This window comes from Pungitius pungitius, chromosome 3 (assembly GCF_949316345.1).
Source record: "Pungitius pungitius chromosome 3, fPunPun2.1, whole genome shotgun sequence".
Classification (NCBI taxonomy): Eukaryota; Metazoa; Chordata; class Actinopteri; order Perciformes; family Gasterosteidae; genus Pungitius; species Pungitius pungitius.
Genome location: NC_084902.1, coordinates 22,006,076 through 22,022,164, shown reverse-complemented (window position 1 = coordinate 22,022,164; position 16,089 = coordinate 22,006,076). Strand labels below are relative to the sequence as shown.

General features: G+C 41.4%; 1 protein-coding gene across 3 annotated transcripts in view; it reads left to right on the top strand.

Annotated features, from left to right (window-relative positions):
- Positions 1-16,089, top strand: part of LOC119211479 (double-stranded RNA-specific editase 1) — a 55,828-nt gene that overhangs the window by 15,038 nt on the left and 24,701 nt on the right. For 2 of the 3 annotated variants that reach the window (XM_062561325.1, XM_037462446.2), the window contains exon 2: positions 7,129-7,173. Coding sequence is in view for 1 of the 3 variants with exons in the window: in XM_037462429.2 (XP_037318326.1) it covers positions 11,362-11,446 (85 nt within the window). In the remaining 2 variants the exon portion in view is untranslated. Of the gene's footprint in view, positions 1-7,128; positions 7,174-11,323; positions 11,447-16,089 lie in introns of those variants that run through there. The other variant, XM_037462429.2, reaches the window with a different exon arrangement.

The window sequence follows — 16,089 nt, the reverse complement described above, 5'->3', positions numbered from 1 at the left end:
AGGAGGGGAGGGGGGGGTCAACCATTGATCTGACTGCATTGTCAGGCAACTCCTTGTCTTGTTTGAATGCATTGCAGTAAAGGGTATTGGGGGGCAGTAACAGCGTGCTGACACAACAGTTCTCACAATGTTTCTGTCCAACCGTTCAGTCCGACTTTTTTTTTTTTGCCTGTCCAAAGTAACATATCACTCGTGATATGACCGTGGACTGGGTCAGTGAGACTGGGGCCTCCCTAATAGCCAGAGGGCCTCCTAGCTGCAGGGGGCTCATGGGGCAGTGCTTGAGATTTCCAAAAGAAGTTGAAGACCAAAGCCTTCCGAATGCACCCCTGGGTGCTTCTAGTTTGTGGCAAACGCGGCTTAGTGGAGAACATGCTCGTCCTCAATCCGAGGATCGGAGGGTCGATCCATGATTACGCTGGTCCATGTTGATATGGTGTCCTTGAGACAAATTGCCCCCCCCTTTGAATACAATTTGGAAATGTTAGTGATGGGCCGAATGCCCTGTTATCCCTCCTCCCATCAGTGTATGAAAGGTTATTTAAAGTGATGAGCGAGTGGTTGGAGTATTAGAAAAGACATAAACAAGTATACGGTCCGTTTTCCAATAGCCCTCGCCCCCTCGGGACCTACAGTGCGAGGTTCCCTGTGCGCCTCATTGCTAAAAGCATTAGGGCCCTCACGGTGCTTTGAGTGCGATCACCTCAGGCCTTTCTGAAAGGTCACAGGAGAAAAAATTGGAACAGGTCAGTTGGTTCTGAGGACTGCATGTCTGAATAGGAACCTGGTTAGAAAATACTGAGCTGTCCAGATGCCATGGCAGCAGACACGCCTTGACATCACGCTGCTGGTTTTTGAGTTGCATTATGGGTAGTTGTTGGAATGAAAAATACCCTGTGTGTCTGAAGGCGTGACAGGAGCGCATATTTTTTTTTTGTTTTGATAAGTTTGAAAATGTACAAATAACAATGAAACAGAAATCATATATTGTTCATCATGCATTATTAGTGTAGAAATGAAGACATCTTACCTTCTGCCCTCCCCCTTAATTTAGGAATCCCCCTAAAAGGCATCCATCCCATTAGATTTTAATATTTCTTATGTATCAATAAAACTGTGGCTGGGTCTCCGATTGTAATGTTGAAGGTCACGGGAATGCAACCCTGCTAGTCCACAGCGTCCCCTGCCCCCCCGGCCCTCATTTTCTCTTTTATTTTCATCGCAATATCAATAAAGCATGGGAGTGAGAGTGGGAGAGTGAATGGCATCCAGTTAATGTGTTACCACGTGTGTGTGTGTGTGCGTGTGTGTCTGTGTGTGTGTCAGTACAGCGTACCCTGGCCTTCCATCAAGACAGACATTTTCCGATACAGTAAGAGACAGCCAATCGAGCGGCCCGTGTGCTGGCGTAACTCAACAGTGCTCCGGGGACTCATTGAGCAGAGTGGATGCAGAGATAAAAGCCTCCGACACGAAGGGAAGAGCCACACAGAGATGATGATACCTTTATTCTGAAGGGGAGCCCACACACAGGATGAAAGGTCCCAGCCTCGTTGAAGGCAGGGCTGTGATCCATCTTCTGCATAATTGCTGATTCACCCAGAGGAGAGCGAGAGACAGAGCAATGACATGCTGAGGACATATCACAGACACCTATGACAGTTAGTTTCTCTTTAAGTGTGCACTAGATTTTGAATAAACACTGGCTGCTAACTCCTAATACTACTTAAAACTACTTCCAAACATTTGATTCCTAAAATGCAGGCCTCACTTCTTCATCGAAGCCCTCGCACTGGCAGAATAACAATATGGAGGCAAAATACAGGATTAATAACAGGCTTATTCAACCTCTCATTCATTAACTGAAGTTATGGCTCAAATGTATTGGAATCAGCCCGTAAAATGTCTTCTAAAATGAGGGCCAAGCTACCTCCTAATAAAACCCAGGGACATGACCTCAGTAGACGTGGTCCTGTTCACACATCTGCTGCCTATATTATAGCTTACCTTATTCTTTATTTATATGGTTTAATCGTCAGACAAAATAATGAATTAATCAAATGAAAATACCAACACCTGCATCGTGTTTTATAGTAGAATACTGTGTCCAGTATAGCTCATACAGTGATATCACTGTAATAAAGATTTATTATCTTTAAGAGTTCACTGAACATTTGCACCAACCCTTTCATAATGAGCGGCGTTTGTAGTTTAAAAAAGAATAAGAAAGTGAATGCAACACTGCTCTCTGCTCAAGGACTAACTGTTGGAAAGGTTACAAGAATAGTGAAATCATCATCATCATCATCCTCCTCATCGTCACCTCTTTGCTATGCTAATGAACGCCGCCGGCTAGCAGACCGCTAGCAGTGATTTTGGCTCAGAGTCTTTTGTTTTAGGAATCCACAGGCACTTTGCAAGCCTGAAAAAGAATTTTCAATAATGTATAATTCAACCTTTGGAGCACTTGAAAACCCTCAGAGGTGTCAACATGAGTGCTGGGATGAGATCAAATGAGCTCAACCTGGTGTAAAAATAGCACGGCATCAACAGCTTTATGTCAGGGGGGAAGAAGGGAAACCGAGGCAGCATCAGGAGAGAGATTAGTCCAGGTGAAAGCAAAGCACGACCTTTTTATTTGGAAAAAACTAACTAAACTGTGAGTCTGTGTCAATGCTCAGGGGAAGTTCTTTAGAGACAACATTAGACTCATTACCTCGGTATGAAACCCTCTTTGCGAAATTATGATGGCCACTTTTTATTAATGACATATTTTACGATGTTTAACAGCTGAGTAATTATTTGCATGTTGTTAGTCGCGGCCATGAACCCAACAGACAGTTAAAACTAATAATAAAAAACAAGTGTGTTTTACTCAGGGGGCTATGAGGAGCAGTTTATGCAACAGCAGAGCACTGTAATGCAAAAGTGTCAATGCACCAAATACAACAAACTGGTATGTTTGGATACGCTGACCTGATACGGACCTTCATTAAAAACACATGAGATACAGCCCATTTGTTAATATTAAACATGGTCTGTGTGGATGACATGCATGCTCGGTAAATTGACCTTGATGTGTCTGACGTGCCCCTTTAAGACGTGAGACTCAGTGTGCTCAAGGAGAGGGTAAGAAGTTAGAAAGATGACGTCAACACACTGAAACAGACCATGGTTTAAATAAACATGAGATCTGATTTACACTTTTGAGACCATGAGCGTGGTCTGTGTGTGTGTGTGTGTGTGTACACTCCCAAACCTTTGCATATTGGAGTCCCATTATTCCGTCCCACAGCTACAGTCCCTCTCTACAGATACACTCCTGCTTTGACCCCACAAGAGGGATTTGAGAAAAAGCGATGCGATGAAGGGAGTCCCGGAGATCTCTGCAGGCCCCTCCCCCATAGTGCCTAAATGACGGGAGCGCGTTTTCCTCTTCTCGTGCTGATCTGGGATCAAATATTTACCACGGTAGGAAAATGCTTATGGGCCATTGCAGAGACTACATTGATATAGAAGTGAACAGAATGAAAAAGACAGATGTCTGATCTGAAGAGGTTGCAGACGATGTGTTACTGCTGTGAGTGCATTTGGACCTGGTTCCAAATTGATTCATGAACATAGCGACCTCGAGGGGTTTCAAATGCTGACGCTGGGCTTTTTCTAGCCGACCTGTCTTGTCCTTGTCAGGCTACCCCCCCCCCCATCGCATCAACCCCGCACTCTCTAAAACGGCCTCCTCCCTCTCTGAATAATATGCAAATGCTTGAAAGTAGGTTACAGACATCCTCTTGTGTTTGCTTCTCATCCGTCTCCGTGGTGGGATTTGTGGATGAAGGAAAAGAAGGGTGTGTTGCTTCTCTCATTCTGCACACACAGAAACACTTCCTCACTGACCATGGCCGTGTATTGGAGTGGGGCTGGAACGGGCAGTTGGGGTCAGACCTCTCAAGTTGTTAGCTCAATTAAGCATCACATCGGTCATGTCCGCTAGTCAAGCCAAAAGTCCACGCTGACCTACTTGACCTTTTGTTACCACTACTTTACTTTCTGGTCACAAACGCTGTTATTGGAAACCAAACCACAACGTGGTCACTCAGCGTCAGAGAGTAGTTTAGTAGCGTGAGTAATAACCTGATTATTGTCATAGAGAGCAAATGAATGTAAGGAGCAGACATATGCAAGTTGATACATGCTGATGTAGCCCTTTGAAAATGTTTTAAATTACTGTAAATGTCTGTATTTCTGCTGTGATGTAATCAAAATGCAAAATATAGAACACACACAGAACATTCCAGTGTGTCCAAAGCATTGTGTTTTTTTAATGTAGCCATACTTCTGTGATACGTATTTTTGTATTAGAGTCAGGGGAGTAAAGGGAGGTCTAAAAAAAAGGTTCAAGAAGAAAAGGTTATGAAGACATCAGAACGAGACACTAAATATTGAATATTCTAACATAACATAAGGCTAAGACTTGCATGAACAATTATTCCCAGTATACTTGAATGAATCCATGTTTTCACATCAATGTAGAAGACATATTGAAAATGAATTTGATTCATGATCCAGTGTGTCGGGTTGGGGTAAAAAAATATCAACAGAAACAAAGGAAACCTATGAAATCCTTTCAAATGGATTTTTCGAGGGATATTAATCATAAATACAATTTTGAAGGAAAATAGAAAAAAAAACTGAAGCACTGACTACAGTTTATTAAATTGATAAAAACAGAGCAAGCAGTGTATTGGATCCCATTAATGGGGCGAATTGAAAACAATATAAATACCATATTAATCATGACCTCAATAACACCAACCACTCCAGAAGTTTTAATTAAACAATTAAACATACACCTGAAAATGTAAAATCAAATTGAATGCAATTATAAGTAGTATTATAATACAAAGTAATTAAACTCCATAATATCATAATAATAATATATAAACCAAAAACGAAAGTTAAATCATAACGTCCGGAAAACATTTGGAATGAAATAATACTATTAACAATCTGTGGTGATTCAATCCAGCAGATCTTGAATAACTTCTACATTTTAGAACATTGTTGAAATCTGTTAATCAATAACTGACAAAAAAAACAAAAACATAAAAAGGTAAAATGAAGTGCGAAAAACCATAAATTTGAAGGAATTTTCCATATCAATTTTGCAGAAAAACACAATTCTTTTATAGATTTTTCATGTAAAATTTCGATGAAACCCTTTTAATAAAGGGATATTAATAACCCTATTCCGCAGCAAAAAACTGTTATTTTATAGATTTTCTCTGTATTATTACGACCTTCAATAAAGTGATATCACCACTAACCCCTAACCCTGTACGGACGGACGGACACACACACACACACACACACACACATGGTAACACATTAACTGGATGCCATTTACTCTCCCACTCTCACTCCTATGCTTTATTGATATTGGGATAAAAATAAAAGGGAAAATGGGGGGAGGCAGGGGACGCTGTGGACTAGCAGGGTTGCATTCCTGTGACCTTCAACACTACACATCAATCGGTGACCCAACCACAGTTTTACTGACACATAAGAAATATTAAAATCTAATGGGATGGATGCCTTTTAGGGGGATTCCTGAATTAAGGGGGGAGGGGGGTGGGGCAGAAGGTAAGATCGCTTCATTTCCAGTAAGAATGCATGACGAACAATATATCATTTCCATTTCATTGTTATTTGTACATTACAAAAAAAACTTATCAAAACTAAAAAAATAAGTAATATGCACTCCTGTCACGCCTTCAGACACACAGGGTATTTTTCATTCCAACAACTACCCATAATGCAACTCAAAAACCAGCAGTGGTCAGATGTCAAAGCATGTCTGCTGCCATGGCATCTGGAAAGCTGAGTATTTTCTAACTGCAGGTTCCTATTCAGATATGCAGTCCTCAGAACCAACTGACCTGATAAAAAAAACAGAAACATTACGGTAAAAATGTAAAGTTATTTTCTGTAAAAATAGGATCTTTTTTTACAGTGCAGCAGTAACTTGAAGATGGCATTAAGTTACTGCTTAGTTACTAGTTAGTTTTTTCCAAATAAAAAGGTCGTGCTTTGCTTTCACCTGGACTAATCTCTCTTCTGATGCTAATGATGACATTATGTCACCTTATGAAAGCACCATTAACTCATAACTCAAACTCTTCTTTATCCATTACACAAAAACATGTTTTATGACCTATTGTATATTTAACTCACTTATGTTTCATTTGTTGAAATATGACATCGTATGACACCATTGTAATGTCTAAGCATAATAATCACAGCACGATGAATTGTTTTTCATAATGATATATAAGTTAAATTCTCATACTTCTTAACAAATTATTATTTGATTGTAGTATATCTAACACAGTTAACAGTATTATAATATAATCAACTCATAGTGCATTATAATCACTGTTTGAATGTGATTATTAGGGTCAGTGGGTGCTAACAGATATGATTCATTACAAGTTGGTTATTAGTCACTATAAGTGCTCACTGTTTGCCTTCATGTCATACTTTAATATTTGCTCTGACTATTGTAACAAAGCCTGATAGATATTAATGAGGGCCTACCCCTTCTATAAACCGATTGTCTGCGTGCTTACAGTGTTCCCTCTTGGTTCTTTTTGTTGGAACAGAGACACACTGCTCCTCTCTGTCCCCCCACTCGGCTCAGTGTATGTTAGAACCCCAGCCAGTTGGAGCGCTTCCCAGTACTTTTGTACACCTGGTTCCCACCTGAGCGCTTACGTTCTCCTCACAGAGAGCAAACAGCGGAACCACGATGGGTCCTCCAGGAACGTCCTCGTCTCATTTCCACTGTCTTAATTCAATGAAAGGAAGCCGGACTGGGTCACTGTGCGGCTCCTTTGATTGTTATCTTATTTTAATCTGGAGCCCCACTTTCGGATCACGTGACAGCCTCGTCTCCTCTACATGTCAACTTGGCAGAATCTGCTTCTCGCGAATAGCGAGCGCGTTCATCTGAGGCGGCCGAGAAAAGAGGAGAGGAGGACGTACAGGACAGCGGCTCCACCTGCAGGCCGCTCTGTGTAACCTTCTGACTGTATTCATCACAATAACAGCACCTTTTCTGTATTTCAGAGCACCATCTTGCCGAAGACATTCCCAGAAGAAGACATCCACCAGGTGGGTAGACTCGGCAGGAATACTTCTCTTTCATTGTTTATGGTAGAGATGAAGATGGCAGCAGAAGAGACTTTTAGTCTAACTCCAGAACCACAGGATCCTACATCTCCCATGATGCATCTTATGCTCGCATCCTCTACCTTTTACATGTCCACTTCTTTCAAACTTCATGTCACCAGGTTTATGGGTTTTCCTTTATAGATGTACCACTGAGTCCAAGCTGAGGAGACCGATGTGATTATGATGACTTATGAATTATTATGACATCTGTCATCTAACATGTTGGAGCATAACACAGACTGGGCCAGGAGTAGTGGTTTCACATCACCAGTGGCTGATGTGATGTTGGAAACAAAAGGAGAGAAAATACAGGTCGGCACTGGAAAGGAGAGGAGGCACAACATACAACTTCTTATGTCAGTTCTGATAAAATCATGAGACACATAAAGGTCAACACAGTCGGTAGACTGTTCATGTCCCGGGGGATATAACTTCTGTGCTCATGTAACTCCACTTGTTCTCATCTGAACCCAAACAACCAGATTCCCTAAACCCAACCTGGTATTGTTGTCTCCTAAACTCTGTGCAGACAAACACGTTGTGATACAATATCCTCATATTTTATATGAGGTTATGTGGCCATGTGAACCACAGCTGGGACTGTACTATATGGTCTAACATATGATTATGTTATTCCTCACATCAAACGGATTTCCACTGTCTCCATAACTACTACCACTAGAGGTCACCAAGTCAATGCTAAAGGGATCGACTCGAGGACACTCTTAGCCTCACTAGTTTGACATATTGTCGTTACAATGTTTTTTAGAGAATTTCTTTCTTCTAAAGACTAAATCTTACAAGTAATGAGTAATCACTTTAGAAAATGTGTATTTGAGACACTATTCTTTAATTGTTAATATTATTTTAAACACAAAACTACACACATTTGATCAGGGCTGGACTGGTAACCGGGCATACCGGGCAAATGCCCGGTGGGCCGACGCACTTGGGGGCCGGTCGATTTTTTTTTTGTGCTTTCGACCGGCCCATAAAGCAGGGACGCGGGCCATTGGTTAATTTTCCATACTGACACTGGGCTGGCCCAATCGTCTCTTAGCAGGCTCCACCCCTCCCTCTCCGTGTGTCAGTTAGACGCATTCAGTGGCTCAGAGCCAGAAAGAAATGTGTGGATTAGGATGGAGAAACAAAAACGTAAGAGCAAGGGGGGTGTGGAGAAATTGCAGGCCCAAAAAAAAAATCTAGAGGTTGATGCCTCAACATGTTAAAAAATAACCGACATGTTTAGTGCTGTAGCTTCAGTTTCCAAAACTACTACAGTACCTGACGACATGTTGCAGAAACATAGGGTTGCCAACTCTGTAATTTGTTTGTATAGTTTTTTTTTTTTATGGGAAGTATCTCAACAATTAGAGGTAAATGTTGTTTGGTGTCATAATCAGACAGTTGATGGACCCCATTGACTTCCATAGTATTTTTTTTTCCTACTATGGAAGTCAATGGGGTCAATCAACTGTCTGATTATCGACATTCTTTAAATATCTTTCTTTGTTCTTAGCAGAATAAAAAAAATCATACATGTAACCTATACTTGCAATTGTAAACTGGTCCATGGCACTTAGAGTAGTTCTCAGCTTTGTATAGGTTTTTGGGAACGGAACAGTAGATATGCTTATCTACAGGGACCGCAAGGATAGTGTACTGTTTGGTGGTTGTGTCCGACCGATTGTGGTGGGCCGGTCTGAGCAAAAATGCCAGGGCCCTTTTTTTGTCCCAGTCCAGCCCTGCATTTGATCATCTTGGAGGCAGAATTCCACCAGGTTGAAAATGTTTAACTACCAACTCTTCCAGCTAGCTTAGCCTAGCAGCTAAATTTGCATAGCAGTGCTTTAAGTGGTCTGTTTGCCACTCACGTCCCTTCTGTTTGACAGGTGGAGGAATTCCTCGTGTCGTACCTGTTAGTTTTACTTCTAATGCAAAAGCTCCATCCTCTACCTTCTTTCTGTTTTCGATGTAACTGACTGCATCTTGCAGCCGTTTTGTTTCCGCGGTCAACTTTTGGTTTACTTCCAGAAGTAAAGAAAGGTACTTTAACTATTTTAAAATATTTTTTTGCATTAATCTTGACCACATTAATCGCATAGATTAATGCGTTTATGTTAAGAGGCCTACATAATTTTGATTAAATATATTTTTTTTTAAAATAAGTAGGATTTTGTATAAAAGAAAAACATGCATTATAAAAATTCCCTTTGTAAGATTTAAAATTAGAACTTGCAATTTAATAAATAAATGCACATCAGCTCCTGCCACAAGACTTTCTTGCGCACTAGCTAACGTTAATTTGTGCAGCTAACATCCGCTAACCGCTAACTTCATTTACTCATTTACCACATTCATATGAATATGCTGAACAGGCTAAAATCTGGGAAACTGTCAGGTGGGACATCTGAAGCTACTAGTCATAAAAAAAGGAGAGGGACAGAGAGAGAGTGAGAAATCGGAGGTCATGGAAACGGAGAGGTATGTTGGGGAGAGACCGGAAAGAGAAATCAAGTGGGAGTCCGAGAAGGAGGAGGCTTCACTTAGATTGGCAATGCAGATTGCCCCAAACTACACTGCATGGTGTGTAGTGAGGTTCTGGCTATTAGCTGTTTGAAGACATGATACCGGTTTCAAACAACACCGCGTTGATGCTTTGTCCAAAGACATCGATCGCGAAAAAAGAGTGAGTGTTTCTTTATGCAAGCAGACAAGTCTACAGATGTGGACATCTGGCCAGTCTTCTGGTGTACGTCTGTTGTCTTTTCAAAGGCGCAGTGCAGGAAGACTTTTTGTTCGGTCGGCCCCTTGCTACCCGAACAACAGGACAAGAAATCTTTAATTTCATTTATGTCTTTACGAGGACATATAGGATTGACTAGACACGCTGTGTTAGAATCTGCACTGACGGGGAAGCACATAGGGCTTCTCTGGTAACATTGCAGTGTTCAGGGGGAGGCCCTCGCAGAGGGTCTGTGTTACTTTGTTGAACACACACGTTAAGATATAAGCTTTGATCAAGAAGCTATGGTTCTGGACAAGTTGTGTGAGTGGGAATACGGTCCTGTGTTTCCCTACGCTTCACGCGTCCTTTGAGGCAAACAATGTGGTCGTGGGTGAACATGTGAAAAAGAATACTCGCATTTCTCACTCTCCCTCCCTCTCCCTCTCTTGCTGCAGGCTGAGCCGCATGCCCTGAATGTAAAAATCCACAAATGGACTCCTTATTTTTTATCCATATCTGTTCTATCTATTTTAATTTGGATTAACCGGTATGTATGGTTAATTGTGAATAAAATGTGATGCAATCTGCCTTTGGGCCTGTGAGTGTGTCCACGGCATTCTTATTTTACTTTTTTACTTTTGTCACATATTTCTTAACAAACACCAGATACATAAGTAAGGATACAAACATATTATTTTCAACGTAAACCGAGATATTTTCCTAAACCTAATCAAGGTTTGTTTAATTTTGGGATGGATGCAATTCGGCCTGTCTAGACGTTATAATGGTCGGTTTATCTTCGGTAGTCCTTTGATCAGAATATTCTACATGATGAGGGGTTGTGTTGGTGCTTTGAGTCGTAGATCCATATTCTGTGTGATATGTTACCATGACTTCCCACTTTTTAGCCTTGTCTTTTAGCCTCGTCCTTCTGTCTCTGCACGCTACGTCATGTGATCGTAAAGCCCGTAAGGGTGTATGTACTTTTTCGTTGCTGTTAGACGCCACATTGTATAACTTTTTGATCCTCCAGTATCTCCTGTAATGGATTTGCCTTTTGCCTCTAGTGTGTTGAACCTTAGCAGCCACTCTGATCACTTGTCGTATGTAGTGTCCGATGTATATTCAAAAGGCACTTTTGGAGTATTTTTTGGGGAGTGGGTCATCACAACTCGGTGTATGGATTGTAGGGGGAGAGGAGGAGACATTCCCGCCCATTTATCCGACAGCCATTCACCACAGCAGCTCTCCGCGCTCCTCGCAGTAGACTGGCTGCCCCTCCTCCTCCTCCCCCCCCCACCCCCCGCCTCCCCTCCTTGGTCCAAAGTTATCCAGGCACACTCGGTGTCTGGCCTCAGCGTTAGGCTGAGAGAGAGGAGCTCACCGTGAGGACCCGTACCATGGCTCTGATGCTGGACAGCTCTCTGTGCTGCCTAATCCGCCGCAGGGGCAAAAGGAGGAGGAAGAAACGCTCCGAACGCAGAGGTACTCCTGCGTACTGCTGTGTGCGTGTGTGTGTGTTTGTGTGTGTGTGTGTGTGAGAGAGAGAGGGGGGGGGGTAGTGAGTCTGGAGCAGCGCTGATGTTTGGGGGCTTTGTGTTAGTTTTGCTGGTGTTCATGGTGTTTGGGCGTCACGGTGGAATGTCATCGCTTACGGATTATTTCTATTTTTTTTTTGCTCTATGGAAATTTGGAAATAGCAGTGACTAACGTTTTGAAATAAGAACTTAATGTCCTGGAGGTCTGAACAAAGTGTGTAAAATATTAAAAAATAACAATTATTTATTCATCTGACTTGTTATATAAAAAAACCTATTGAGACACAAATAGATCATGAAGAGATTCAATCTGTTTATTTTAAACCTAGACAGATACAAGATTTTTTAGACAATATCAATATTTTTTTGTTAAAATTAAGATAACATTGACCAGAACATTGATCAGATCAACATTCTGAATACGGACCTCCCTCAGAAAACAACCAAAGTTTCTTTGCACGCTTTCTTTGAAATTATCTTTGAAATGAAATAACATGTCTTTTAAAGGTCCAGAGCAATGTGGAAAACTTGATCAATAATTTCAATATTTAATCCATCATATATTATTGTTGATAATAAACAGATACCGATCATTGCAGATGGGTGTTGGAGTACTTGTCACAGTAACATTCAGTGACGAATAGTCAGCTCTACAACGTTCACCGTTAAAGGAAAGCATGTCTGAGCTCAATGTTTACATTATTCTCTTCTGAGACTAAACTAAAGATGATTAGTTATGAAAACGTCAACACAAACAAGACACATCATAAGAGTTATATTGCTGCTCCGAAACTCCTGGAATGAAGGTACCTTAAAAGGTCTAGTGCTGGAAACTGTGGTGCACCCTGGAAACTTTAACCAGGGGCCAGAGAAGGCTTAGTGAGGGGAGTTCAAAATGTCTCATAAATAGAACTTCATGTAAAACCTTTCTTTGACAGCACATCATCGTTATACCCAAAGTAAAAATATGTGGATATCCACATACTTTTTTTGTGAGACTATTTCACACAAAGTGTTAAAATACAGAACGTGGCTCACTTCATGTAGCATTGCTCTATGCACAAAAAGACGTGAAAACCTCCATGATTTAACATCCTGCTGAACACTATCTGAGGAATATTGTGTATATGTGTGTATCAGTGATGATGTTACTTTCAACTCAAAGACACACTCTACCAGCATGAGAACCCTCCGTGACGTCCACTCAGTTTGATACACATTTCACGGCTCAACTCAGACATCACAACTAGTCCGACACGACCACAGAGCAGCAGCTGACCACCCAGGTAAAGAGATCAAACCAGAGGAGGGATTCTGAGCAGGACACGCGGGGTGGACATGTGAAATGTGAGCCATCGACCTGGAAACTGGTGGATCGCCCCAAAGATCTCAATTTATTGGGCGGCCTACGTTCCGACCCTGGTCAGTGACTCTGGGTCGTGAATGAATGAAGGAGGTCAGAGACAAGCGGCCAAAATGAGTTTTCTTTGTACGGTGGCCGGGTTCATCCATAGAGATAGGGTAAGGAGCTCGGACATCAGGAGGGATCTTAGAGTTGAGCCGCTAACCCTTCACAAGGAAGAGGTATGTGTGCTGAGGTGGTTCGGGCATTTAAATAGGATGCTTCCTGGACGCCTCCCAGTGGAGGTTCAACTGGTGGGAGACCCCGGGGGAGACCCAGGGTATGCTAGAGGGATTATATCTCCTCGGTGGCGTGGGAACGCCTCGGGATTCAGAATCAGCTGGAAAACGTTGCAGAGAAGTCTGGGTCAACCTGCTGGGCCTGCTGCCATCGGAACCTGACCCCGGATAAGAGGAGGAAATTGGATGGTGGGTGAATGGATGGATGGGTGGAAGGATGAATGGACTAGACACCACGCAGTTCAGGGTCATCTAGGATGATGTTTTATCATCAGGAGTGGTATTTATTAAACAGTTTCAGACTACTGTACTCTCTAATTATTACCACACATGTACATTGGATATCATGTTAAGAAACAGTCATAGAATCTACTCAATAAATGTGAAGTTACAATTTGCACTCGGTTTGTTTGGGTAGATTTCACCACCTGTCAGAAATGAGGTGAAGTCTTCCTAACTCATACAACTGATGACTTAAAACAAATAGGTAATATTAACTCTAGATTGTAAGCATTTAATACCTAATAATTTAATACCTTATAATAATACCTACAATTAAAAATTGGACAATAGAAGTTAATAACCATTACTCAATCAGGGAAGGTAAGCTTTACTTAAAAAAATATTTGATTAGGCTGTTACTGTTGAAAAATTAGTGTAAGTGTAAGTTACCCATAATTATACATTTGTTTGCTGACTAATACACTTCCAGTAAAATTTTAACAATTTGCATGGGTAATAATTACTACCCTCCAAAATGTTTAGTTTTCACAGTGTATACATTAGTTCTTCTTTGAGGCATCTATACCTGTTATATTATCACCACTTACTGATCAGAAAAAAATGTGATCCTGAGAAGTTGATCCTTAAACAATGATGTACGTATTTGTCAAACCGAGCAGTCAGTCCTCATCTGTAAAAGCAACTTGTTTCATATTTCATATTTCTAAACAATTATATGTAAATATATAAAACTCAACACTCAAATATTAAATATCAATTTAAGAATGTGAAAAAGTAGAAGCTGAAACAATTGATAAATAAGTCAAGTTGACAGACAATTCATTGCCACTATTTAAATGTTTTAATAGAAATAATAAATAAATAATACTAATAATAAATCTGAAGAAAATCAGAAGATAAATCTATAACAAAACGATAACCATTATTTAATGGAAGTTCCCTCTGAGCTCTAGATTAAGCAACTACAGCAGTAATATCCCTCTCTTCATGAGTAATAATAATCTCATCTAACATTCGATCATATCATGTCACATGGGACACTTCTCTGCAAGTACTTTACTTACTTGACATATTTTTACTGAAATAACATTTTCAATGCAGGACTTTTACTACTAAAAGATGTTTACAGCTTTTTTCTTTACTACTTTTTTCTCTCAATTACAGTAAATTATATGAATACCTCTTCCACGACTGTTCATTTTTACTAACATGAAAAAGAGTATCCCTTGAGCCCCTTACGCCCCTCTCAGTGTTGATATCCTCATAAAATGAATCCTTAATAAGAGAAAACTCTTTGAGGAAGTATTAACTTCATGGCTCAGTAAAGGTCTGCATTTAGTCTTTGTTTTAGCTTGAACATGTGCTTGCCCTTTCAAAGCACAGCCCCCCCCCCTCCCCCCCTCTCCCGCTTGGCTCTCGACTACTGCTTCATTATTTGCTCTTTGCATGATTGCCAGTGTCTGCTAATATTTTCACTAAATGCAAAAGTCGAGTGCACTTAATCCTCCCATTCATTCAAATTCTGTCGCCACAAAAGGCTAAAGCAGCAGGTGTTATGTGATTTTTCATCTTTTCATCCCACTGGGGAGTATTGAATGCAGCCTATAGCAGTTACTCATGGAGATAGTGGTAACCAGTACTAATGTGTAGAACGAAGCCGTCGTACATGCTTTGCATGCGGGGCGCGTGGGGAGCCCCTCCCCTCCCTGTCCCTGCTAAGCGGGGTGTTGTGAGATGAACTCAAGTGTGAGTTTAATCTACTGGGAGCAAAAGTGAATTTCAGACGAGCTATAAGCCGATGTGCTCCGCGAGGCGTGGACACGGGCGCCGCCGCTAAGGGATGTGTCTGTCGGCCCAAAACCGCCGCTGCAGATCTCGTCGAGCACACCCGGCGCTCTGTGATGTGGAGGGCTTGATACGGAGCCCCACTCTCCCTCCACCCTGCAGTTGGGGTTGGCCTGAAGCTCTGCTGATAACCCCACATTCTCCTCAGGGCTCAGGCTTGTGAGCTCCTCTGAGCCCACCCCCCCCCTGCCCCCCACCTGTCTGTCAGACAGGTCGAGAAGGAGGCATGAAGGGCAGACTTATGCATTACTTCTGCTAATATTAACTTTTAATTAAATGCAAGATTTGTATTTAAAATGAACTCATCTTATCAGAATGTCTTTCAAAACTTGTCAAATCTGCATCCACAGGAAACAATTAGTCTGAAGGAACAACCAGATAAGTGAATACACCCTCCAGTTTTCTTTGATGACTCCTACCAATCTGATCACAAAACTACTCCCCTCCAGAACTACCCTTACTGCTGTTGTACAGAAGTATTTTGATCGTTCTAGGTTTTGTGTCTAAGTGACTAATTCAAACAACACATTTATATAATTGTTTGGACCACATGTACTTTATTGATGGGAATGCACGATATGACCTACAGGAATCAAGTATTTCGTTTTTTGGTGTATGAGGAAATCAGTTTACAAAGATGAAGAGGAAAAGGACAGCATGGAATCCACAGACTGGCCCACATTCTTTTTCTGTATGTCATACTACATCATGGAGAGGAATAAAACCTCTTTCCATGAGTCAGAATCTGAGCCCTTGTGTCCTTCTCATTACTTCTAACAGACGCGGATCATTGGGGCGCTAGCTGACAGCGGAGAGCATGGATACTAACTGGGAAGCATGCAGAGACCTTGCAGCTCCACC